General features: G+C 33.9%; 1 protein-coding gene across 1 annotated transcript in view; it reads left to right on the forward strand.

The window, feature by feature from the left end:
- Nucleotides 1-24519, forward strand: part of LOC142348057 (uncharacterized) — a 154699-nt gene extending 130180 nt beyond the window's left edge. Inside the window, exons 4-6 of the mRNA XM_075399224.1 lie at nucleotides 21037-21289; nucleotides 21917-22319; nucleotides 23502-24519. Of these exons, the coding sequence (XP_075255339.1) occupies nucleotides 21037-21289; nucleotides 21917-22319; nucleotides 23502-24435 (1590 nt within the window). The 3' untranslated portion in view covers nucleotides 24436-24519. The remainder of the gene's footprint in view (nucleotides 1-21036; nucleotides 21290-21916; nucleotides 22320-23501) is intronic.
- The last annotated feature ends 823 nt before the right edge of the window (nucleotides 24520-25342 follow it).

Here is a 25342-nt window from a genome sequence, read left to right on the forward strand (position 1 = left end):
TTTCCTCTGGAAAAAGTTAGGTTTTTTGAACAAAAAATGGCGATTATTTCGATAAGTATTTTGAAAAAAAGGTTTTTTTTCATTTTGTCAAGGAGTTGTTCAAATCAATTCGTACTTGGCATGGAGTATCCTCAGGGTATATAGAATCTAGGGAAAAAAGAATTTCCGGTATATCTGGCCTCTGAAAAAGGTTAGGTTTTTGAACAAAAAAATTGCGATTAATTCGAATAAGTAATTTTAAAAAAGGTCTTTTTCAGCGGGTCAAAGAGTTGTTCAAATCAAACCAAACTCGGTATGGAGTTTCCCCTTTGTATGTAGAGTGTAAAACAAAAAGATTTTTTGGTATAGCTTGCCTAGGAAAGAAGTTAATTTTTCATACGGAAGTTTGCGAATTTAGCGATTAGCGAATTTTAAATATAGTTATTTTTGGTTGGCTCAAGAAGTTGTCCAAATCGAACCAAACTTGGTATGGATTATCCCCAGGGTTTTTAAAATCTACAAAAAAAAATTTTTTGTGTAGCTTTCCTCTGGAAAAAGTTAGGTTTTTGAACGAAAAATGGCGATTATTTCGAATAAGTAATATAAAAAAAAGGTCTTTTTCATCTGGTCAAGGAGTTGTTCAAATCAATTCAAACTCGGCATGGAGTATCCTCAGGGTAAATAAAATCTAGAAATAAAAGAAACTCCGGTATAGCTTGCCTCTGAAAAAAGGTAGGTTTTTGAACAAATATTTGCGATTATTTCGAATAAGTAATTTAAAAAAAAGTTCTTTTTCATCTGGTCAAGGAGTTGTTCAAATCAATTCAAACTCGGCATGGAGTATCCTCAGGGTATATAGAATCAAGGGAAAAAAGAACTTCCGGTATAGCTGGCCTCTGAAAAAAGTTAGATTTTTGAACGAAAAATTGCGATTATTTCGAATATTTAATATAAAAAAGGTCTTTTTCATCTGGTCAAGGAGTTGTTCAAATCAATTCAAACTCGGCATGGAGTATCCTCAGGGTATATAAAATCTAGAAAAAAAGAAATTCCGGTATAGCTTGCCTCTGAAAAAAGTAAGGTTTTTGAACAAAAAATTGCGATCATTTCGAGTAAGTAATTTTAAAAAAAATGTCTTTTTCATCTGGTCAAGGAGTTGTTCAAATCAAATCAAACTCGGCATGGAGTATCCTCAGGGTATATAAAATCTAGAAATAAAATAAATTCAGGTATAGCTTGCCTCTGAAAAAAGGTAGGTTTTTGAACAAAAATTTGCGATTATTTCGAATAAGTAATTTTAAAAATAGGTCTTTTTCATCTGGTCAAGGAGTTGTTCAAATCAATTCAAACTCGGCATGGAGTATCCTCAGGGTATATAGAATCAAGGGAAAAAGAACTTCCGGTATAGCTGGCCTCTGAAAAAAGTTAGATTTTTGAACGAAAAATTGCGATTATTTCGAATATTTAATATAAAAAAGGTCTTTTTCATTTGGTCAAGGAGTTGTTCAAATCAATTCAAACTCGGCATGGAGTATCCTCAGGGTAAATAAAATCTAGAAATAAAAGAAACTCCGGTATAGCTTGCCTCTGAAAAAAGGTAGGTTTTTGAACAAATATTTGCGATTATTTCGAATATGTAATTTAAAAAAAAGGTATTTTTCATCTGGTCAAGGAGTTGTTCAAATCAATTCAAACTCGGCATGGAGTATCCTCAGGGTATATAGAATCAAGGGAAAAAAGAACTTCCGGTATAGCTGGCCTCTGGAAAAAGTTAGGTTTTTGAACGAAAAATGGCGATTATTTCGAATAAGTAATATAAAAAAAGGTCTTTCTCATCTGGTCAAGGAGTTGTTCAAATCAATTCAAACTCGGCATGGAGTATCCTCAGGTTAAATAAAATCTAGAAATAAAAGAAACTCCGGTATAGCTTGCCTCTGAAAAAAGAAAGGTTTTTGAACAAAAAATTGCGATCATTTCGAATAAGTAATTTTAAAAAAATGTCTTATTCATCTGGTCAAGGAGTTGTTCAAGTCAATTCAAACTCGGCATGGAGTATCCTCAGGGTATATAGAATCAAGGGAAAAAAGAACTTCCGGTATAGCTGGCCTCTGGAAAAAGTTAGGTTTTTGAACGAAAAATTGCGATTATTTCGAATATTTAATATAAAAAAGGTCTTTTTCATCTGGTCAAGGAGTTGTTCAAATCAATTCAAACTCGGCATGGAGTATCCTCAGGGTATATGAAATCTAGAAAAAAAGAAATTCCGGTATAGCTTGCCTCTGAAAAAAGTAAGGCTTTTGAACAAAAAATTGCGATCATTTCGAATAAGTAATTTTAAAAAAATGTCTTTTTCATCTGGTCAAGGAGTTGTTCAAATCAATTCAAATTCGGCATGGAGTATCCTCAGGGTATGTAAAATCTAGAAATAAAATAAATTCCGGTATAGCTTGCCTCTGAAAAAAGGTAGGTTTTTGAACAAAAATTTGCGATTATTTCGAATAAGTAATTTAAAAAAAAAAGTCTTTTTCATCTGGTCAAGGAGTTGTTCAAATCAATTCAAACTCGGCATGGAGTATCCTCAGGGTATATGAAATCTAGAAAAAAAGAAATTCCGGTATAGCTTGCCTCTGAAAAAAGTAAGGCTTTTGAACAAAAAATTGCGATCATTTCGAATAAGTAATTTTAAAAAAATGTCTTTTTCATCTGGTCAAGGAGTTGTTCAAATCAATTCAAATTCGGCATGGAGTATCCTCAGGGTATGTAAAATCTAGAAATAAAATAAATTCCGGTATAGCTTGCCTCTGAAAAAAGGTAGGTTTTTGAACAAAAATTTGCGATTATTTCGAATAAGTAATTTAAAAAAAAAAGTCTTTTTCATCTGGTCAAGGAGTTGTTCAAATCAATTCAAACTCGGCATGGAGTATCCTCAGGGTATATAGAATCACGGGAAAAAAGAACTTCCGGTATAGCTGGCCTCTGAAAAAAGTTAGATTTTTGAACGAAAAATTGCGATTATTTCGAATATTTAATATAAAAAATGTCTTTTTCATCTGGTCAAGGAGTTGTTCAAATCAATTCAAACTCGGCATGGAGTATCCTCAGGGTATATAAAATCTAGAAAAAAAGAAATTCCGTTATAGCTTGCCTCTGAAAAAAGTAAGGTTTTTGAACAAAAAATTGCGATCATTTCGATAAGTAAATTTAAAAAAATGTCTTTTTCATCTGGTCAAGGAGTCGTTCAAATCAATTCAAACTCGGCATGGAGTATCCTCAGGGTATATAAAAACTAGAAAAAAAGAATTACCGGTATAGCTTGCCTCTGAAAAAAGTTAGGTTTTTGAACAAAAAAGTGCGATTATTTCGAATAAGTTAATTAAAAACAAGGTCTTTTTCATCTGGTCAAGCAGTAGTTCAAATAGTTTCAAACTCGGCATGTAGTATCCTCAGGGTATATAAAATCTAGGGAAAAAAGAATTTCCGGTATAGCTGGCCTCTGGAAAATGTTAGAATTTTGAACAAAAATTTGCGAGTATTTCAAATAAGTCATTTTAAAAAGAGGTCTTTTTCATCGGGTCAAGGAGTTGTTCAAATCAAACCAAACTCGGTATGGAGTATTCCCAGGGTATATAGAATCTAGGGGAAAAAGAACTTCCGGTATAGCTTGCCTCTGAAAAAAGTTAGCTTTTTGTACAAAAAATTGCGATTTTTTCGAATAAGTAATTTAAAAAAAAGGTCTTTTTTCATCTGGTCAAGGATTTTATAAAAATCAAACCAATTTCGGCATGGAGTATTCCCAGGGTATATAGAATCTAGGGAAAAATAAATTTCCGGTATAGCTGGCCTCTGGAAAAAGTTAAATTTTTGAACGAAAATTTGCGAGTATTTCGAATAAGTAATTTTAAAAAGAGGTCTGTTTCATCGGGTCAAGGAGTTGTTCAAATCAATTCAAACTCGGTATGGAGTATTCCAAGGGTATATAGAATCTAGGGAAAGAAGAATTTCCGGTATAGCTTGCCTCTGAAAAAAGTTAGCTTTTTGTACAAAAAATTGCGATTTTTTCGAATAAGTAATTTTAAAAAAAGGTCTTTTTTCATCTGGTCAAGGATTTTATAAAAATCAAACCAATTTCGGCATGGAGTATTCCCAGGGTATATAGAATCTAGGGAAAAATAAATTTCCGGTATAGCCGGCCTCTGGAAAAAGTTAAATTTTTGAACGAAAATTTGCGAGTATTTCGAATAAGTAATTTTAAAAAGAGGTCTGTTTCATCGGGTCAAGGAGTTCTTCAAATCAATTCAAACTCGGCATTGGGTATTCTCAGGGTATATAGAATCTAGGGAAAAGAGAATTTCCGGTATAGCTGGCCTCTGGAAAAAGTTAGGTTTTTGAACAAAAAATTGCGAGTACTCCGAATAAATACTTTTAAAAAGAGGTCTTTTTCATCGGGTCAAGGAGTTGTTCAAATCAAACCAAACTCGCTATGGAGTTTCCCCTGTGTAGGTAGAGTGTAAAACAAAAGGAATTTTTGGTATAGCGTGCCTCTTGAAACAGTTAGGTTTTTGCGTTCGAAAAATTGCGATTATTTCGAATAAGTAATATAAAAAAAGGTCTTTTTCATCTGGTCAAGGAGTTGTTCAAATCAATTCAAACTCGGCATGGAGTATCCTCAGGGTATATGAAAACTTGAAAAAAAGAATTTCCGGTATAGCTTGCCTCTGAAAAAAGTTAGGTTTTTCAACAAAAAATTGCGATTAATTCGAAAAAGTAATTTTAAAAAGGGGTCTTTTTCATCGGGTCAAGGAGTTGTTCAAATCAAACCAAACTCGGTATGGAGTATTCCCAGGGTAAATAAAATCTAGAAATAAAATAAATTCAGGTATAGCTTGCCTCTGAAAAAAGGTAGGTTTTTGAACAAAAATTTGCGATTAATTCGAATAAGTAATTTTAAAAAGAGGTCTTTTTCATCGGGTCAAGGAGGTGTTCAAATCAAATCAAACTCCGTATGGAGTATTCCAAGGGTATATAGAATCTAGGGAAAAAAGAATTTCAGGTATAACTTGACTCTGAAAAAAGTTAGATTTTTGAACAAAAAATTGCGATGATTTCGAATAAGTAATTTTAAAAAGAGGTCTTATTCATCGGGTCAAGGAGTTGTTCAAAACAAACCAAACTCGGTATGAAGTATTCCCAGGGTATATAGAATCTAGGGAAAAAATAATTTCCGGCATAGCTTGACTCTGAAAAAAGTTAGGTTTTGAACGAAAAATTGCGATTATTTCGAATAAGTAATATAAAAAAAAGGTCTTTTTCATCAGGTCAAGGAGTTGTTCAAATCAATTCGAACTCAGCATGGAGTATCCTCAGCGTATATAAAATCTAGAAAAAAGAATTTCCCGTATAGCTTGCCTCTGAAAAAAGTTAAGTTTTTCAACAAAAATTTGCGATTATTTCGAATAAGTAATTTTAAAAAGAGGTCTTTTTCATCGGGTCAAGGAGGTGTTCAATTCAAATCAAACTCCGTATGGAGTATTCCCAGGGTATATAGAATCTAGGGAAAAAGAATTTCCGGTATAGCTTGACTCTGAAAAAAGATAGATTTTTGAACAAAAAATTGCGATGATTTCGAATAAGTAATTTTAAAAAGAGGTCTTATTCATCGGGTCAAGGAGTTGTTCAAAACAAACCAAACTCGGTATGAAGTATTCCCAGGGTATATAGAATCTAGGGCAAAAATAATTTCCGGTATAGCTTGACTCTGAAAAAAGTTAGGTTTTGAACGAAAAATTGCGATTATTTCGAATAAGTAATATAAAAAAAAAGGTCTTTTTCATCAGGTCAAGGAGTTGTTCAAATCAATTCAAACTCGGCATGGAGTATCCTCAGGGTATATAGAATCAAGGGAAAAAAGAACTTCCGGTAGGGCAAAAAAAATTTCCGGTATAGCTGGCCTCTGGACAAAAGTTAGATTTTTGAACGAAAAATTGCGAGTATTTCGAATAAGTAATTTTAAAAAGAGGTCTTTTTTATCGGGTCAAGGAGTTGTTCAAATCAAACCAAACTCGGTATGGAGTATTCCCAGGGTATATAGAATCTAGCGAAAAAAGAATTTCCCGTACAGCTTGACTCTGAAAAAAGTTAGGTTTTTGAACAAAAATTTGCGATTATTTCGAATAAGTAATTTTAAAAAGAGGTCTTTTTCATCGGGTCAAGGAGGTGTTCAAATCAAATCAAACTCCGTATGGAGTATTCCCAGGGTATATAGAATCTAGGGAAAAAAGAATTTCCCTTATAGCTTACCTCTGAAAAAAGTTAAGTTTTTGAACAAAAATTTGCGATTATTTCGAATAAGTAATTTTAAAAAGAGGTCTTTTTTATCGGGTCAAGGAATTGTTCAAATCAAACCAAACTCGGTATGGAGTATTGCCAGGGTATATAGAATCTAGCGAAAAAAGAATTTCCCGTACAGCTTGACTCTGAAAAAAGTTAGGTTTTTGAACAAAAATTTGCGATTATTTCGAATAAGTAATTTTAAAAAGAGGTCTTTTTCATCGGGTCAAGGAGGTGTTCAAATCAAACCAAACTCGGTATGGAGTATTGCCAGGGTATATAGAATCTAGTGAAAAAAGAATTTCCCTTATAGCTTACCTCTGAAAAAAGTTAAGTTTTTGAACAAAAATTTGCGATTATTTCGAATAAGTAATTTTAAAAAGAGGTCTTTTTCATCGGGTCAAGGAGTTGTTCAAATCAAACCAAACTCGGTATGGTGTATTCCCAGGGTATATAAAATCTAGGGAAAAAAGAATTTCCTGTATAGCTTGCCTCTGAAAAAAGTTAAGTTTTTGAACAAAAATTTGCGATTATTTCGAATAAGTAATTTTAAAAAGAGGTCTTTTTCATCGGGCCAAGGAGGTGTTCAAATCAAATCAAACTCGGTATGGAGTATTCCCAGGGTATATAAAATCTAGGGAAAAAAGAATTTCCGGTATAGCTTGACTCTGAAAAAAGTTAGATTTTTGAACAAAAAATTGCGATGATTTCGATTAAGTAATTTTAAAAAGAGGTCTTATTCATCGGGTCAAGGAGTTGTTCAAAACAAACCAGACTCGGTATGAAGTATTCCCAGGGTATATAGAATCTAGGGAAAAAATAATTTCCGGTATAGCTGGCCTCTGGACAAAAGTTAGATTTTTGAACGAAAAATTGCGAGTATTTCGAATAAGTAATTTTAAAAAGAGGTCTTTTTTATCGGGTCAAGGAGTTGTTCAAATCAAACCAAACTCGGTATGGAGTATTGCCAGGGTATATAGAATCTAGCGAAAAAAGAATTTCCCTTATAGCTCACCTCTGAAAAAAGTTAAGTTTTTGAACAAAAATTTGCGATCATTTCGAATAAGTAATTTTAAAAAGAGGTCTTTTTCATCGAGTCAAGGAGGTGTTCAAATCAAACCAAACTCCGTATGGAGTATTCCCAGGGAATATAGAATCTAGGGAAAAAGAATTTCCCGTACAGCTTGACTCTGAAAAAAGTTAGGTTTTGAACGAAAAATTGCGATTATTTCGAATAAGTAATATAAAAAAGGTCTTTTTAATCTGGTCAAGGAGTTGTTCAAATCAATTCAAACTCGGCATGGAGTATACTCAGGGTATATAGAATCTAGGGAAAAAAGAATTTCCGGTATAGCTGGCCTCTGGACAAAAGTTAGATTTTTGAACGAAAAATTGCGAGTAATTCGAATGAGTAATTTTAAAAAGAGGTCTTTTTCATCGGGTCAAGGAGTTGTTCAAATCAAACCAAACTGGGTATGGAGTATTCCCAGGGTATAAAAAATCTAGGGAAAAAAGGATTCCGGTATAGCTGGCCTCTAGAAAAAAGTTGGAATTTTGAACGAAAAATTGCGAGTATTTCGAATAAGTAATTTTAAAAAGCGGTCTTTTTCATCGGGTCAAGGAGTTGTTCAAATCAAACCAAACTCGGTATGGAGTATTCCTAGGGTTTATAGAATTTAGGGAAAAAAGAATTTCCGGTACAGCTTGCCTCTGAAAAAAGTTAAATTTTGAACAAAAATTTGCAATTATTTCGAATAAGTAATTTTTTTAAAAAAGGTCTTTTTCATCTGGTCATGGAGTTGTTCAAATCAAACCAATCTCGGCATGGAGTATTCCCAGGGTATATAAAATCTAGGGAAAAAAGAATTTGCGGTATAGCTGGCCTCTGGAAAAGGTTAGATTTTTGAACGAAAACTTGCGAGTATTTCGAAAAAGTAATTTTAAAAAGAGGTCTTTTTCATCGGGTCAAGGATTGTTCAAATCAAGCCAAACTTGGTATGGAGTATTCCCAGGGTATATAGAATCTAGGGAAAAAGAATTCCCGGTACAGCTTTCCTGTGAAAAAAGTTAGGTTTTTGAACGAAAAATTGCGATTATTTCGAATAAGTAATTTAAAAAAGGTCTTTTTCATCTGGTCAAGGAGTTGTTCAAATCAATTCAAACTCGGCATGGAGTGTCCTCAGGGTATATAGAATCTAGGGAAAAAGAATTTCCGGTATAGCTGGCCTCTGAAAAAAGTTAGATTTTTGAACGAAAAATTGCGATTACTTCGAATAAGTAATTTAAAAAAAAGGTCTTTTTCATCTGGTCAAGGAGTTGTTCAAATCAATTCAAACTCGGCATGGAGTATCCTCAGGGTATAAAAAAACTAAAAAAGAAGAATTTCCGGTATAAATTGTCTGTGAAAAAAGTTAAGTTTTTGAACAAAAATTTGCGATTATTTCGAATAAGTAATTTAAAAAAAAAAAGGTATTTTTCATCTGGTCCAGGAGTTGTTCAAATCAGGCCAAACTTGGTATGGAGTGTCCTCAGGGTATATAGAATCTAGGGAAAAAAGAATTCCCGGTATAGCTTGCCTCTGAAAAAAGTTCGGTTTTTGAACAAAAAATTGCGATTATTTCGAATAAGTAATTTAAAAAAGGTCTTTTTCATCTGGTCAAGGAGTTGTTCAAATCAATTCAAACTCGGCATGAAGTGTCCTCAGGGTATATAGAATCTAGGGAAAAAAGATTTTCCAGTATAGCTGGCCTCTGGAAAAAGTTAGATTTTTGAACGAAAAATGGCGATTATTTCGAATAAGGAATTTTAAAAAAGGGTCTTTTTCATCTGATCAAGGAGTTGTTCAAATCAATTCAAATTCGGCATGGAGTACCCTCAGGGTATATAAAAACTAGAAAAAAAAGAATTTCCGGTATAGCTTTCCTCTGAAAAAAGTTGGGTTTTTGAACAAAAATTTGCGATTATTTCGAATAAGTATTTTTAAAAAGAGGTCTTTTTCATGGGGTCAAGGAGTTGTTCAAATCAAACCAAACTCGGTATGGAGTATTCCCGGGGTATTTAAAAGCTAGGGAAAAAAGAGTTTCCGGTATAGCTGGCCTCTGGAAAAAAAAAAGATTTTTGAACGAAAAATTGCGATTATTTCGAATAAGTTATTTTAAAAAGAGGTCTTTTTCATCGGGTCAAGGAGTTGTTCAAATCAAACCAAACTCTGTATAGAGTATTCTCAGGGTATATAGAATCTAGGGAAAAACGAATTTCCCGTATAGCTTGCCTTTGAATAAAGTTAGGTTTTGAACGAAAAATTGCGATTATTTCGACTAAGTAATATAAAAATGGTCTTTTTCATCTGGTCAAGGAGTTGTTCAAATCAATTCAAATTCGACATGGAGTATCCTCAGGATATATAAAATGTAGGGAAAAAAAGATTTCCGGTATAGCTGGCCTCTTGAAAAAGCTAGATTTTTTTAACGAAAAATTGCGACTACTTCGAAGAAGTAATTTTTTAAAAAAAGGTCTTTTTCATCTGTTCAAGGAGTTGTTCAAATCAATTCAAACTCGGTATGGAGTATCCTCAGGGTATATAAAAACTAGAAAAAAAGAGTTTCCGGTATAGCTTGCCTCTGAAAAAAGTTAGGTTTTTGAACAGAAAATTGCGATTATTTCGAATAAGTAGTTTAAAAAAAGATCTTTTTCATCTGGCCAAGGAGTTGTTCAAATCAAACCAATCTCGGCATGGAGTATTCCCAGGGTAAATAGAATATAGGGAAAAAGAATTTCTGGTACAGCTGGCCTCTGGAAAAGGTTAGATTTTTGAACGAAAAATTGCGATTATTTCGAATAGGTAATTTTAAAAAAAGGTCTTTTTCATCTGTTCAAGGAGTTGTTCAAATCAATTCAAACTCGGCATGGAGTTTTCTCAGGGTGTATAGAATCTAGGTAAAAAAGAATTTCCGGTATAGCTGGCCTCTGGAAAAAGTTAGATTTTTGAACGAAAAATTAAGATTATTTCGAATAAGTAAATTTTAAAAGAGGTCTTTTTCATGGGGTCAAGGAGTTGTTCAAATCAAACCAAACTCGGTATATTGTCTTCCCCGGGTATATAGAATCTAGGAAAAACGAATTTCCCGTATAGCTTGCCTTTGAAAAAAGTTAAGTTTTGGAACAAAAATATGCGATTATTTCGAATAAATAATTTAAAAAAAAGTTCTTTTTCATCTGGTCAAGGAGTTGTTCAAATCAATTCAAATTCGGCATGGAGTATCCTCAGGATAGATAAAATGTAGGAAAAAAAGATTTCCGGTATAGCTGGCCTCTGGACAAAAGTTAGATTTTTTAACGAAAAATTGCGATTACTTCGAAGAAGTAATTTAAAAAATAGGTCTTTTTCATCTGGTCAAGGAGTTGTTCAAATCAGTTTTAACTCGGCATGGAGTATCCTCAGGGTATATAAAAACTAGAAAAGAAGAATTTCCGGTATAGCTTTCGTCTGAAAAAAGTTAGGTTTTTGAACACAAATTTGCGATTATTTCGAATAAGTAATTTAAAAAAAGGTCTTTTTCATCTGGTCAAGGAGTTGTTCAAATCAATTCAAACTCGGCATGGAGTTTCCTCAGGGTATATAGAATCTAGGGAAAAAAGAATTTCCGGTATAGCTGGCCTCTGGAAAAAGTTAGATTTTTAAATGAAAAATTGCGAGTATTTCGAATAAGTAATTTTAAACAGAGGTCTTTTTCATCGGGTCAAGGAGTTGTTCAAATCAAACCAAACTCGGTATGGAGTATTCCCAGGGTATATAGAATCTAGCGAAAAAAGAGTTTCCGGTATAGCTTGCCTCTGAAAAAAGTTAGGTTTTTGAACAGAAAATTGCGATTATTTCGAATAAGTAATTTAAAAAAGATCTTTTTCATCTGGCCAAGGAGTTGTTCATATCAAACCAATCTCGGCATGGAGTATTCCCAGGGTAAATAGTATATAGGAAGAAGAATTTCTGGTATAGCTGGCCTCTGGAAAAGGTTAGATTTTTGAACGAAAAATTGCGAGTATTTCGAATAAGTAATTTTAAACAGAGATCTTTTTCATCTGTTCAAGGAGTTGTTCAAATCAATTCAAACTCGGCATGGAGTTTTCTCAGGGTAAATAAAAACTAGAAAAATAGAATTTCCGGTATATCTTTCGTCTGAAAAAAGTTAGGTTTTTGAACAAAAATTTGCGATTATTTCGAATAAGTAATTTAAAAAAAGGTCTTTTTCATCTGGTCAAGGAGTTGTTCAAATCAATTCAAACTCGGCACGGAGTTTCCTCGGGGTATATAAAAACTAGAAAAAAAGAATTTCCGGTATAGCTTTCGTCTGAAAAAAGTTAGGTTTTTGAACAAAAATTTGCGATTACTTCAAAAAAGTAATTTTAAAAATGGTCTTTGTCATCTGGTCAAGGAGTTGTTCAAATCAATTCAAACGCGGCATGGAGTTTCCACAGGGTATATGGAATCTAGGGAAAAAAGATTTCCGGTATAGCTGGCCTCTGGAAAAAGTTAGGTTTTTGAACAAAAATTTGCGATTATTTCGAATAAGTAATTTAAAAAAAAGGTCTCTGTCATCTGGTCAAGGAGTTGTTCAAATCAATTCAAACTCGGCATGGAGTATCCTCAGGGTATATAAAAACTAGAAAAAAAGAATTTCCGGTATAGCTGGCCTCTGGAAAAAGTTAGATTTTTAAATGAAAAATTGCGAGTATTTCGAATAAGTAATTTTAAACAGAGGTCTTTTTCATCGGGTCAAGGAGTTGTTCAAATCAAACCAAACTCGGTATGGAGTGTCCTCAGGGTATATAGAATGTAGGGAAAAAAGAATTCCCGGTATAGCTTGCCTCTGAAAAAAGTTCGGTTTTTGAACAAAAAATTGCGATTATTTCGAATAAGTAATTTAAAAAAGGTCTTTTTCATCTGGTCAAGGAGTTGTTCAAATCAATTCAAACTCGGCATGAAGTGTCCTCAGGTTATATAGAATCTAGGGAAAAAAGATTTTCCAGTATAGCTGGCCTCTGGAAAAAGTTAGATTTTTGAACGAAAAATGGCGATTATTTCGAATAAGGAATTTAAAAAAGGGTCTTTTTCATCTGATCAAGGAGTTGTTCAAATCAATTCAAATTCGGCATGGAGTACCCTCAGGGTATATAAAAACTAGAAAAAAAAGAATTTCCGGTATAGCTTTCCTCTGAAAAAAGTTGAGTTTTTGAACAAAAATTTGCGATTATTTCGAATAAGTATTTTTAAAAAGAGGTCTTTTTCATGGGGTCAAGGAGTTGTTCAAATCAAACCAAACTCGGTATGGAGTATTCCCGGGGTATTTAAAAGCTAGGGAAAAAAGAGTTTCCGGTATAGCTGGCCTCTGGAAAAAAAATAGATTTTTGAACAAAAAATTGCGATTATTTCGAATAAGTAATTTAAAAAAAGATCTTTTTCATCTGGCCAAGGATTTGTTCAAATCAAACCAATCTCGGCATGGAGTATTCCCAGGGTAAATAGTATATAGGGAAAAAGAATTTCTGGTATAGCTGGCCTCTGGAAAAGGTTAGATTTTTGAACGAAAAATTGCGAGTATTTCGAATAAGTAATTTTAAACAGAGGTCTTTTTCATCTGTTCAAGGAGTTGTTCAAATCAATTCAAACTCGGCATGGAGTTTTCTCAGGGTAAATAAAAACTAGAAAAATAGAATTTCCGGTATAGCTTTCGTCTGAAAAAAGTTAGGTTTTTGAACAAAAATTTGCGATTATTTCGAATAAGTAATTTAAAAAAAGGTCTTTTTCATCTGGTCAAGGAGTTGTTCAAATCAATTCAAACTCGGCACGGAGTTTCCTCAGGGTATATAAAAACTAGAAAAAAAGAATTTCCGGTATAGCTTTCGTCTGAAAAAAGTTAGGTTTTTGAACAAAAATTTGCGATTACTTCAAAAAAGTAATTTTAAAAATGGTCTTTGTCATCTGGTCAAGGAGTTGTTCAAATCAATTCAAACGCGGCATGGAGTTTCCACAGGGTATATGGAATCTAGGGAAAAAAGATTTCCGGTATAGCTGGCCTCTGGAAAAAGTTAGGTTTTTGAACAAAAATTTGCGATTATTTCGAATAAGTAATTTAAAAAAAAGGTCTCTGTCATCTGGTCAAGGAGTTGTTCAAATCAATTCAAACTCGGCATGGAGTATCCTCAGGGTATATAAAAACTAGAAAAAAAGAATTTCCGGTATAGCTGGCCTCTGGAAAAAGTTAGATTTTTAAATGAAAAATTGCGAGTATTTCGAATAAGTAATTTTAAACAGAGGTCTTTTTCATCGGGTCAAGGAGTTGTTCAAATCAAACCAAACTCGGTATGTATGGAGTGTCCTCAGGGTATATAGAATCTAGGGAAAAAAGAATTCCCGGTATAGCTTGCCTCTGAAAAAAGTTCGGTTTTTGAACAAAAAATTGCGATTATTTCGAATAAGTAATTTAAAAAAGGTCTTTTTCATCTGGTCAAGGAGTTGTTCAAATCAATTCAAACTCGGCATGAAGTGTCCTCAGGGTATATAGAATCTAGGGAAAAAAGATTTTCCAGTATAGCTGGCCTCTGGAAAAAGTTAGATTTTTGAACGAAAAATGGCGATTATTTCGAATAAGGAATTTAAAAAAGGGTCTTTTTCATCTGATCAAGGAGTTGTTCAAATCAATTCAAATTCGGCATGGAGTACCCTCAGGGTATATAAAAACTAGAAAAAAAAAGAATTTCCTGTATAGCTTTCCTCTGAAAAAAGTTGGGTTTTTGAACAAAAATTTGCGATTATTTCGAATAAGTATTTTTAAAAAGAGGTCTTTTTCATGGGGTCAAGGAGTTGTTCAAATCAAACCAAACTCGGTATGGAGTATTCCCGGGGTATTTAAAAGCTAGGGAAAAAAGAGTTTCCGGTATAGCTGGCCTCTGGAAAAAAAATAGATTTTTGAACAAAAAATTACGATTATTTCGAATAAGTTATTTTAAAAAGAGGTCTTTTTCATCGGGTCAAGGAGTTGTTCAAATCAAACCAAACTCTGTATAGAGTATTCTCAGGGTATATAGAATCTAGGGAAAAACGAATTTCCCGTATAGCTTGCCTTTGAATAAAGTTAGGTTTTGAACGAAAAATTGCGATTATTTCGAATAAGTAATATAAAAAAGGTCTTTTTCATCTGGTCAAGGAGTTGTTCAAATCAATTCAAATTCGACATGGAGTATCCTCAGGATATATAAAATGTAGGGAAAAAAGATTTCCGGTATAGCTGGCCTCTTGAAAAAGCTAGATTTTTTAACGAAAAATTGCGACTACTTCGAAGAAGTAATTTTTTAAAAAAAGGTCTTTTTCATCTGGTCAAGGAGTTGTTCAAATCAATTCAAACTCGGCATGGAGTTTCCTCAGGGTATATAGAATCTAGGGAAAAAAGAATTTCCGGTATAGCTTGCCTCTGAAAAAAGTTAGATTTTTGAACGAAAAATGGCGATTATTTCGAATAAGGAATTTAAAAAAAGGGTCTTTTTCATCTGATCAAGGAGTTGTTCAAATCAATTCAAATTCGGCATGGAGTACCCTCAGGGTATATAAAAACTAGAAAAAAAAAGAATTTCCGGTATAGCTTTCCTCTGAAAAAAGTTGGGTTTTTGAACAAAAATTTGCGATTATTTCGAATAAGTATTTTTAAAAAGAGGTCTTTTTCATGGGGTCAAGGAGTTGTTCAAATCAAACCAAACTCGGTATGGAGTATTCCCGGGGTATTTAAAAGCTAGGGAAAAAAGAGTTTCCGGTATAGCTGGCCTCTGGAAAAAATAGATTTTTGAACGAAAAATTGCGATTATTTCGAATAAGTTATTTTAAAAAGAGGTCTTTTTCATCGGGTCAAGGAGTTGTTCAAATCAAACCAAACTCTGTATAGAGTATTCTCAGGGTATATAGAATCTAGGGAAAAACGAATTTCCCGTATAGCTTGCCTTTGAATAAAGTTAGGTTTTGAACGAAAAATTGCGATTATTTCGAATAAGTAATATAAAAAAGGTCTTTTTCATCTGCTCAAGGAGTTGTTCAAATCAATTCAAATTCGACATGGAGTATCCTCAGGATATATAAAATGTAGGGAAAAAAAGATTTCCGGTATAGCTGGCCTCTTGAAAAAGCTAGATTTTTTAACGAAAAATTGCGACTACTTCGAAGAAGTAATTTTTTAAAAAAAGGTCTTTTTCATCTGGTCAAGGAGTTGTTCAAATCAATTCAAACTCGGCATGGAGTTTTCTCAGGGTATATAGAATCTAGGGAAAAAAGAATTTCCGGTATAGCTTGCCTCTGAAAAAAGTTAGGTTTTTGAACAGAAAATTGCGACTATTTCGAATAAGTATTTTTAAAAAAAGGTCTTTTTCATCTGTTCAAGGAGTTGTTCAAATCAATTCAAACTCGGTATGGAGTATCCTCAGGGTATATAAAAACTAGAAAAAAAAGAGTTTCCGGTATAGCTTGCCTCTGAAAAAAGTTAGGTTTTTGAACAGAAAATTGCGATTATTTCGAATAAGTAGTTTAAAAAAAGATCTTTTTCATCTGGCCAAGGAGTTGTTCAAATCAAACCAATCTCGGCATGGAGTATTCCCAGGGTAAATAGAATATAGGGAAAAAGAATTTCTGGTACAGCTGGCCTCTGGAAAAGGTTAGATTTTTGAACGAAAAATTGCGATTATTTCGAATAGGTAATTTTAAAAAAAGGTCTTTTTCATCTGTTCAAGGAGTTGTTCAAATCAATTCAAACTCGGCATGGAGTTTCCTCAGGGTGTATAGAATCTAGGGAAAAAAGAATTTCCGGTATAGCTGGCCTCTGGAAAAAGTTAGATTTTTGAACGAAAAATTAAGATTATTTCGAATAAGTAAATTTTAAAAGAGGTCTTTTTCATGGGGTCAAGGAGTTGTTCAAATCAAACCAAACTCGGTATATTGTCTTCCCCGGGTATATAGAATCTAGGGAAAAACGAATTTCCCGTATAGCTTGCCTTTGAAAAAAGTTAAGTTTTGGAACAAAAATATGCGATTATTTCGAATAAATAATTTAAAAAAAAGTTCTTTTTCATCTGGTCAAGGAGTTGTTCAAATCAATTCAAATTCGGCATGGAGTATCTTCAGGATAGATAAAATGTAGGAAAAAAAGATTTCCGGTATAGCTGGCCTCTGGACAAAAGTTAGATTTTTTAACGAAAAATTGCGATTACTTCGAAGAAGTAATTTAAAAAATAGGTCTTTTTCATCTGGTCAAGGAGTTGTTCAAATCAGTTTTAACTCGGCATGGATTATCCTCAGGGTATATAAAAACTAGAAAAAAAGAATTTCCGGTATAGCTGGCCTCTGGAAAAAGTTAGATTTTTAAATGAAAAATTGCGAGTATTTCGAATAAGTAATTTTAAACAGAGGTCTTTTTCATCGGGTCAAGGAGTTGTTCAAATCAAACCAAACTCGGTATGGAGTATTCCCAGGGTATATAGAATCTAGCGAAAAAAGAGTTTCCGGTATAGCTTGCCTCTAAAATAAGTTAGGTTTTTGAACAGAAAATTGCGATTTTTTCGAATAAGTAATTTAAAAAATGATCTTTATCATCTGGCCAAGGAGTTGTTCAAATCAAACCAATCTCGGCATGGAGTATTCCCAGGGTAAATAGAATATAGGGAAAAAGAATTTCTGGTATAGCTGGCCTCTGGAAAAGGTTAGATTTTTGAACGAAAAATTGCGAGTTTTTCGAATAAGTAATTTTAAACAGAGGTCTTTTTCATCTGTTCAAGGAGTTGTTCAAATCAATTCAAACTCGGCATGGAGTTTTCTCAGGGTAAATAAAAACTAGAAAAATAGAATTTCCGGTATAGCTTTCGTCTGAAAAAAGTTAGGTTTTTGAACAAAAATTTGCGATTATTTCGAATAAGTAATTTAAAAAAAGGTCTTTTTCATCTGGTCAAGGAGTTGTTCAAATCAATTCAAACTCGGCACGGAGTTTCCTCAGGGTATATAAAAACTAGAAAAAAAGAATTTCCGGTATAGCTTTCGTCTGAAAAAAGTTAGGTTTTTGAACAAAAATTTGCGATTACTTCAAAAAAGTAATTTTAAAAATGGTCTTTGTCATCTGGTCAAGGAGTTGTTCAAATCAATTCAAACTCGGCATGGAGTTTCCACAGGGTATATGGAATCTAGGGAAAAAAGATTTCCGGTATAGCTGGCCTCTGGAAAAAGTTAGGTTTTTGAACAAAAATTTGCGATTATTTCGAATAAGTAAATTAAAAAAAAGGTCTCTGTCATCTGGTCAAGGAGTTGTTCAAATCAATTCAAACTCGGCATGGAGTATCCTCAGGGTATATAAAAACTAGAAAAAAAGAATTTCCGGTATAGCTGGCCTCTGGAAAAAGTTAGATTTTTAAATGAAAAATTGCGAGTATTTCGAATAAGTAATTTTAAACAGAGGTCTTTTTCATCGGGTCAAGGAGTTGTTCAAATCAAACCAAACTCGGTATGGAGTATTCCCAGGGTATATAGAATCTAGCGAAAAAAGAGTTTCCGGTATAGCTTGCCTCTGAAAAAAGTTAGGTTTTTGAACAGAAAATTGCGATTATTTCGAATAAGTAATTTAAAAAAGATCTTTTTCATCTGGCCAAGGAGTTGTTCAAATCAAACCAATCTCGGCATGGAGTATTCCCAGGGTAAATAGAAAATAGGGAAAAAGAATTTCTGGTATAGCTGGCCTCTGGAAAAGGTTAGATTTTTGAACGAAAAATTGCGAGTATTTCGAATAAGTAATTTTAAACAGAGGTCTTTTTCATCTGTTAAGGAGTTGTTCAAATCAATTCAAACTCGGCATGGAGTTTTCTCAGGGTAAATAAAAACTAGAAAATTAGAGTTTCCGGTATAGCTTTCGTCTGAAAAAAGTTAGGTTTTTGAACAAAAATTTGCGATTATTTCGAATAAGTAATTTAAAAAAAGGTCTTTTTCATCTGGTCAAGGAGTTGTTCAAATCAATTCAAACTCGGCACGGAGTTTCCTCAGGGTATATAAAAACTAGAAAAAAAGAATTTCCGGTATAGCTTTCGTCTGAAAAAAGTTAGGTTTTTGAACAAAAATTTGCGATTACTTCAAAAAAGTAATTTTAAAAAAAGGTCTTTGCCATCTGGTCAAGGAGTTGTTCAAATCAATTCAAACTCGGCATGGAGTTTCCACAGGGTATATGGAATCTAGGGAAAAAAGATTTCCGGTATAGCTGGCCTCTGGAAAAAGTTAGGTTTTTGAACAAAAATTTGCGATTATTTCGAATAAGTAATTTTAAAAAAAGGTATCTGTCATCTGGTCAAGGAGTTGTTCAAATCAATTCAAACTCGGCATGGAGTATCCTCGGGGTATATAAAAACTAGATAAAAAGAATTTCCTTTATAGCTTTCGTCTGAAAAAAGTTAGATTTTTGAACAGAAAATTGCGATTATTTCGAATAAGTAATTTAAAAAAAGATCTTTTTCATCTGGCCAAGGAGCTGTTCAAATCAAACCAATCTCGGCATGGAGTATTCCCAGGGTAAATAGAATATAGGGAAAAGAATTTCTGGTATAGCTGAACTCTGGAAAAGGTTAGATTTTTGAACGAAAAATTGCGATTATTTCGAATAAGTAATTTTAAAAAAAGGTCTTTTTCATCTGTTGAAGGAGTTGCTCAAATCAATTCAACTCGGCATGGAGTTTTCTCAGGGTAAAAAAACTAGAAAAATAGAATTTTCGCTATAGCTTTCGTCTGAAAAAAGTTAGATTTTTGAACAAAAATTTGCGATTATTTCGAATAAGTAATTTAAAAAAAGGTCTTTTTCATCTGGTCAAGGAGTTGTTCAAATCAATTCAATCTCGGCACGGAGTTTCCTCAGGGTATATAATAACTAGAAAAAAAGAATTTCCGGTATAGCTTTCGTCTGAAAAAAGTTAGGTTTTTGAACAAAAATTTGCGATTATTTCGAAAAAGTAATTTAAAAAAAAGGTCTTCGTCATCTGGTCAAGGAGTTGTTCACATCAATTCAAACTCGGCATGGAGTTTCCTCGGGGTATATGGAATCTAGGGAAAAAAGATTTCCGGTATAGCTGGCCTCTGGAAAAAGTTAGATTTTTTAACGAAAAATTGCGATTACTTCGAATAAGTAATTTTAAAAAAAAGGTCTTTTTCATCTGCTCAAGGAGTTGTTCAAATCAGTTCAAACTCGGCATAGAGTATCCTCAGGGTATATAAAAACTAGAAAAAAAGAATTTCCGGTATAGCTTTCGTCTGAAAAAACTTAGGTTTTTGAACAAAAATTTGCGATTATTTCGAATTAGTAATTTTAAAAAAGGTCTTTTTCATCTGGTCAAGGAGTTGTTCAAATCAATTCAGGGTATATAGAATCTAGGGAAAAAAGAATTTCCGGTATAGCTGGCCTCTGGAAAAAGTTAGATTTTTGAATGAAAAATTGCGAGTATTTCGAATAAGTAATTTTAAACAGAGGTCTTTTTCATCGGCTCAAAGAGTTGTTCAAATCAAACCAAACTCGGCATGGAGTATTCCCAGGGTATATAGAATCTAGCGAAAAAAGAGTTTCCGGTATAGCTTGCCTCTGAAAAAAGTTAGGTTTTTGAACAGAAAATTGCGATTATTTCGAATAAGTAATTTAAAAAAAGATCTTTTTCATCTGGCCAAGGAGTTGTTCAAATCAAACCAATCTCGGCATGGAGTATTCCCAGGGTATATAGAATATAGGGAAAAAGAATTTCTGGTATAGCTGGCCACTGGAAAAAGTTAGATTTTGCGACACACACACACACACATATATACTTTTATTAAGCTTTGAAGTGGGTGGAATCAGATCTATGCGGAACTTCATGACTCTTAGTTCTTTCACTTCACTACTGTATAAGTGGCAGCAGCTGTGAAGTTTTAGGAAAGTCAAACTAAAACGTTGTTTTTACCAGGTGTAAAACGGTATTTTGGTATACAGCAGTTTCAGTGACTTCGTTTTGTTAAGACTTTAACCCGGTCAGCCTGTTTGCACGTTTGGGGATCTTTTTACACGTTTCCAAATGTATGAAGTTTAGAAACAAAATATGTCGACATAAAAATTGTTTTAATGAAATGAATGTTTGAGGAAATTATGAATGCTCGGCCTTCACATCAACAGTTGAACTGACGAACAATTTTTGAGATTTTCCAGTATGTTTTGGGTGTGTTCCCTTCTTCCTTCTCTCAGCTAGGCTGGGAACCGGTTGCGATGCAGATTCAGAAAATATGGAAGAAAAGTGTCAATCAAGAAAAAATCATATTAGATCGAAATGAAGCTGACAGGCAAATCAGTCAGAACTTTCGACTTGTGATTAGTGCAGTTGACTTTTCGGATAAAAGATTTGAGGTTTCCTTTTAATAATTATTAAGATACCTTTTTAAAAAAATCGAGAAAGCTAAATGTTAATGGATAATGTTCTATAATAAACTATTAAAATAACTACCAAATTAATTTTGCTGTGTAATGTATAAATGGGTACTAATTAGATATAGCCAGCCAGCCCATTCCCTTTTTCTTGAAAAGGCAAAATTCTTTCATGATATACTGCTACTTCGCGATGGGCGCAACTTTTTGCTTTTTGGTTTTTGGTGAATCTAACAAGCTAAATATTTTATCTATTACCGATCTTAGCAGGAGACAAATGTGCATTTAGAGTGTTATGTATATGAAAAGCAGTTACTGCTTTCCAGTTAATCACAATAATTTCTGCACTGGCTATGAGATATATGGCGAAAAAAAGCGCACTTATCTTTCCAGCATCGTTACGGTCTTCTTCTATAGCGATGTCACTCACAATTTTGGAGGGTTTCAACTTATTTACAAGGCAGTACGAAAATCGAACCAAGAAGAGAAAACATCCTATGTGGATGGAGTGCCTCGTGATCAGAAATCAAACCCGGGTCGAGGTGTCACCGCTAAAAATCGCTAAAAGATGTAAGATTTGCGGTGAATTTGAGTAAAAGTGTAAGATTTGCGTTCAATGCGATGAATGCGGTGAAAAAAAACTTTTAAGCGGTGAAAAATTTTTTTTCAGCGCTTAAGCGGTGAAAGAAAACTTTTCACCGCTACAAGCAGGATGCGGTGAAAAAAAATTTTCACCGCTACCAGCAGAATGTGGTGAAAAAAAATTTTTCACCGCTACCAGCAGAATGCGGTGAAAAAAAATTTTTCACCGCTAAAATCGCAAATCTTACAAATATTCACCGCGCTAATTTCAACGCTTATCTTATATTCACAGGAAATATTTTTGAAGTAAGTGACAGATGGTGCAGTGGATTACGAAGTTGGTGACACGCATGAGGTAGAGGTTCGAACCCTAGTACGTCCGTCTTTTTTGTAAGAATTCCGTTGAATGCGGCGAAAAAAAATTTTCACCGCAAAATTCAACGCAACTCTTACAAAAATTCACCGCTTTCAGCGCATTCAACGCTAAAAGATGCGGGCGCTTTGCGGTGAAAAAGTTTTTTTTCACCGCTATTCACCGCTAATCTTACATTATTTTTTGTCAAAACCTCGACCCGGGAATGAGGTAGACGACGTCTGTCCAAATTATGAAAAAGTTTGGAGGGAGAAATACTACGAAAGAGGTCCCCTACCAGTAATTGATGACATGAAAGAGTGCACTACTGCATGTGATTGGGAAGTACCCGACGAGTACGGTGACCGACGTTCCAGAAGAACTACCGGTGACAATGCATTACCTTCACAAAACTTTAGTTATTTCAATGTTTATCAACACTCAACACGCGACGATTATGCCGATTTCCAGCAATCTGTGTTTTTTGATGAGAGCATTGTTATGCAATATGGTCACAAGGGAAGCGATTTTATTGTGCAGTGTTCGTTTGATAATGAAAACTGCTACTTCAACAACTTTGCTGAGATCAATGACCCAACATATGGAAAATGCTTCACCTTCAACTCTCTGAGGAAACAGTTCTAGAATATAAGTAACCTAACGAGTAAGCTCTGAACATTTTCTATTCCGCTGCTCACTAAAGTGGTGTAATTCATTTTTTTTTGGGGGGGGGGGATGGAGGGATGGCTAGGGCGGTGGATAAACTTCGCAAATTTTAACTATGAACGCACAAAAGAATGGTTTTAAACTTTGTCACATCAGCACAGATTTTTGCACAGATTTTGGTTTTGAGAAATTACGAAGTTTCATACAAACACATGAAGACACATGCAAACTTTACATGATTTTTCTTAGTCCTCTGACGTGTGTTTACAAATTATTTCATGTGAAGAAAATTGTCCTAACAGATGAGACCTCTTCGGATGTGTTATGGTCCGTTACTTTTTCTACCACAACAGAGCACTGAAAATCAGAACCAATGTATGTGGCCTTATTTTTGCAGAATCGAATGTTAACTGGAAGGCATAAATTATCTGACAGTCAAACTCCCAAATTTCTTTCCAAATGCTGTGCACTGAACCAAATTTAACTTCTTCTTAGATTCATCTGAAGGAGAATTGCACCGCAAAGAGTGGTCATTATAAAAGCAATAACGCAGGATACCAAAAGCGCACTCCAGATCATTCACCTATGCAAAATTACTTAAAAAATCTTCCTATATTATAACTTGGTTTAGTAAAGAAGATGAAACGGATCCTGTTGCATCTCCTAAGACTTCAAAACCATCTGTTCCTATTGATATTTTGATCAAACTATCAGTTTCGTTAATGCTTTCGACTAACCGTAATTTTCGATTGACCGTACTTTTATTTCTCCTGATTTTGTTAAAACTTCCGACGCTTTACACATTTCTTTTTGAAACCTGCAATGATTCTACCATCAAGATACTAGAAAAATTGCGCTAGTTTTGTGCTCTCAATTTCAGTTATCAGATTCCAATCTGCTCTCAAGAAACTTTCTCTCTCTCTCTCTCTCTCTCTCTCTCTCTCTCTCTCTCTCTCTCTCTCTCTCTCTCTCTCTCTCTGATAAAAATTTAAACTTTCTATCTTGAGATATGCAAAGTCAACATAAATAAAGGCAAAACAATTATATTTGTTTTGAAAAGATAAGAGTACATATCCGAACATTCAATTTAATCCCAAAAAACTTTTAGAATGTTTTTAGTAAAAAAAATAATAAAAGCGAGAACTTTTTCAAAGAGATCACGGGAGCGGAGAATACAAGAGCTCGAGCAGGATTGGCAAAGAATACGGTCTCAAGCTGACATTGTTTGTCGACTCAGAGGAATACGTTGGTCTATTAGCGCAAAACACTGGAGCACGAGTAGCAATTCACGATCCAGAAATAGAACCAATAATGAAAACTCAAAGTATGGCGATATCAGTCGGAGAAGCAACATTTTTGTCAATCAAGATTCAAGAATTACATCGTTTGGGTTCCAAATACAGTAATTGTACTGAAAAATGGGGAGATGATATGGACTTGAGCCGTGAATACAAGCAAAAGGTTTACACTTTGGAAAAATGTCTCCAACTGTGCATTCTGAACCAGCTTGTCAAGCGGTGCAATTGCATTGACTCCTATGATTTCAATTTCAAGGCAACGTCAAACAACACTAATTTTGGTAAAGGTAAAAATAGTGGTTTTCCTCTTTGTTCTCATACGAATGAAACAGCTAGAGACTGTCGCAAAGCCGTTTACGATGACTACGCGAAAATGAAGTTTAAGTGCTCCTCGTGTTTACCTCCTTGCCACACCAGAGAGTTTCTATACACGTCATCTCGATCTCACTGGCCGTCAACTGAATACGGTCCCTACTTTGCCAACAGGTTATTTGATCAGAAATCTGGCCGTCTTGTTTCATTTGCAAGGAAATTTGCAGATATTTCAAAAAACTTTGACAAATTGATCAATAAAGACGTTCGAGAAAACTTCGTGAGATTGGAGGTGTTTTACAACTCTCTCAGATTTCGTAGTTTGAAAGAAACTGCTTCTTATGAGTTTGTGGATCTTCTGAGTGATTTTGGAGGAAATATCAGTTTGTGGCTTGGGTGGAGCATATTCGCACTTTTCGAACTGTTCATATTTATTATGCACTGCTTTCAGGCTGCCTACATAGACTTTAGATCATAGAACAACTTGCTTGCAATCATTATCAAATAGAACGTGTACAATGGATAATTTGTTATATCTCTAAGATGTCTTTTTCTCCGCTGCTTTTGCTTTGACAAATGATTCTTTCAATTTTTTTCAAAATAAAGAAACTTAAGTGACTCATCGCGGCATTCTTTATATCATTTGGTGATTAAGTGCCAGTTCTTGAAACCTTGAATGCGCTACTATCTAACCAACTTTGCCTCTAAAATGAAATTTACTGAAATTGCTGATTTTCAAAAAAAAGGCAGATAATGACATCATGAGAATAGTCCTTTGCTGACCTTTGCCACTAAATTGTTTATTCCCAAAATATTCAAAAGAGGTTCCCAGTTTTTACTGTGCGGTGTATTTAACTGTCTTTATCCTGATGAAAATCTTTTACCCGATCTGTCAAAAAACTGCCTTTTCTGGATTCAAACTAATATCTATATTCTTTAGAACCTAAAATTTTTATTCCTAACATAAGTAAGTAATGAGCTGAGGTAACAGGTCGCTCAGCAGCTAAAAGTAAAATCTATTAAAAACAACGAAATTGGCATTCTGCGTCTGATTTAATATGACATTTAATGTTGCGACATTTAACGTTTGGCAAGACACGAGAAAATAACACCTAACCTGCAGGATTCCCGCACTATCTCAAACAATAGCTGCCTCCAATTTTCAGAACAATGATAACAAAACGGGGAAATCGTTATTTATACTAACGGATGGATGGCGTAGTCACTGTCTGGTCTCCAACTTGAGCGTTTAAACTTTTTCTACAAAATTCGTCTTTAAGCTAAAATTTGGTTACCTCTAAGAAAATCTAATTGTCTCCTAAAAATCTTGCATGGAAAATTTTATAAGTGATCAATTAGGTTTCCGTTCATTCCAGTTTTCTTGA

This window comes from Convolutriloba macropyga, chromosome 10 (genome assembly GCF_964194025.1).
Source record: "Convolutriloba macropyga chromosome 10, txConMacr16.3, whole genome shotgun sequence".
Classification (NCBI taxonomy): Eukaryota; Metazoa; Xenacoelomorpha; order Acoela; family Convolutidae; genus Convolutriloba; species Convolutriloba macropyga.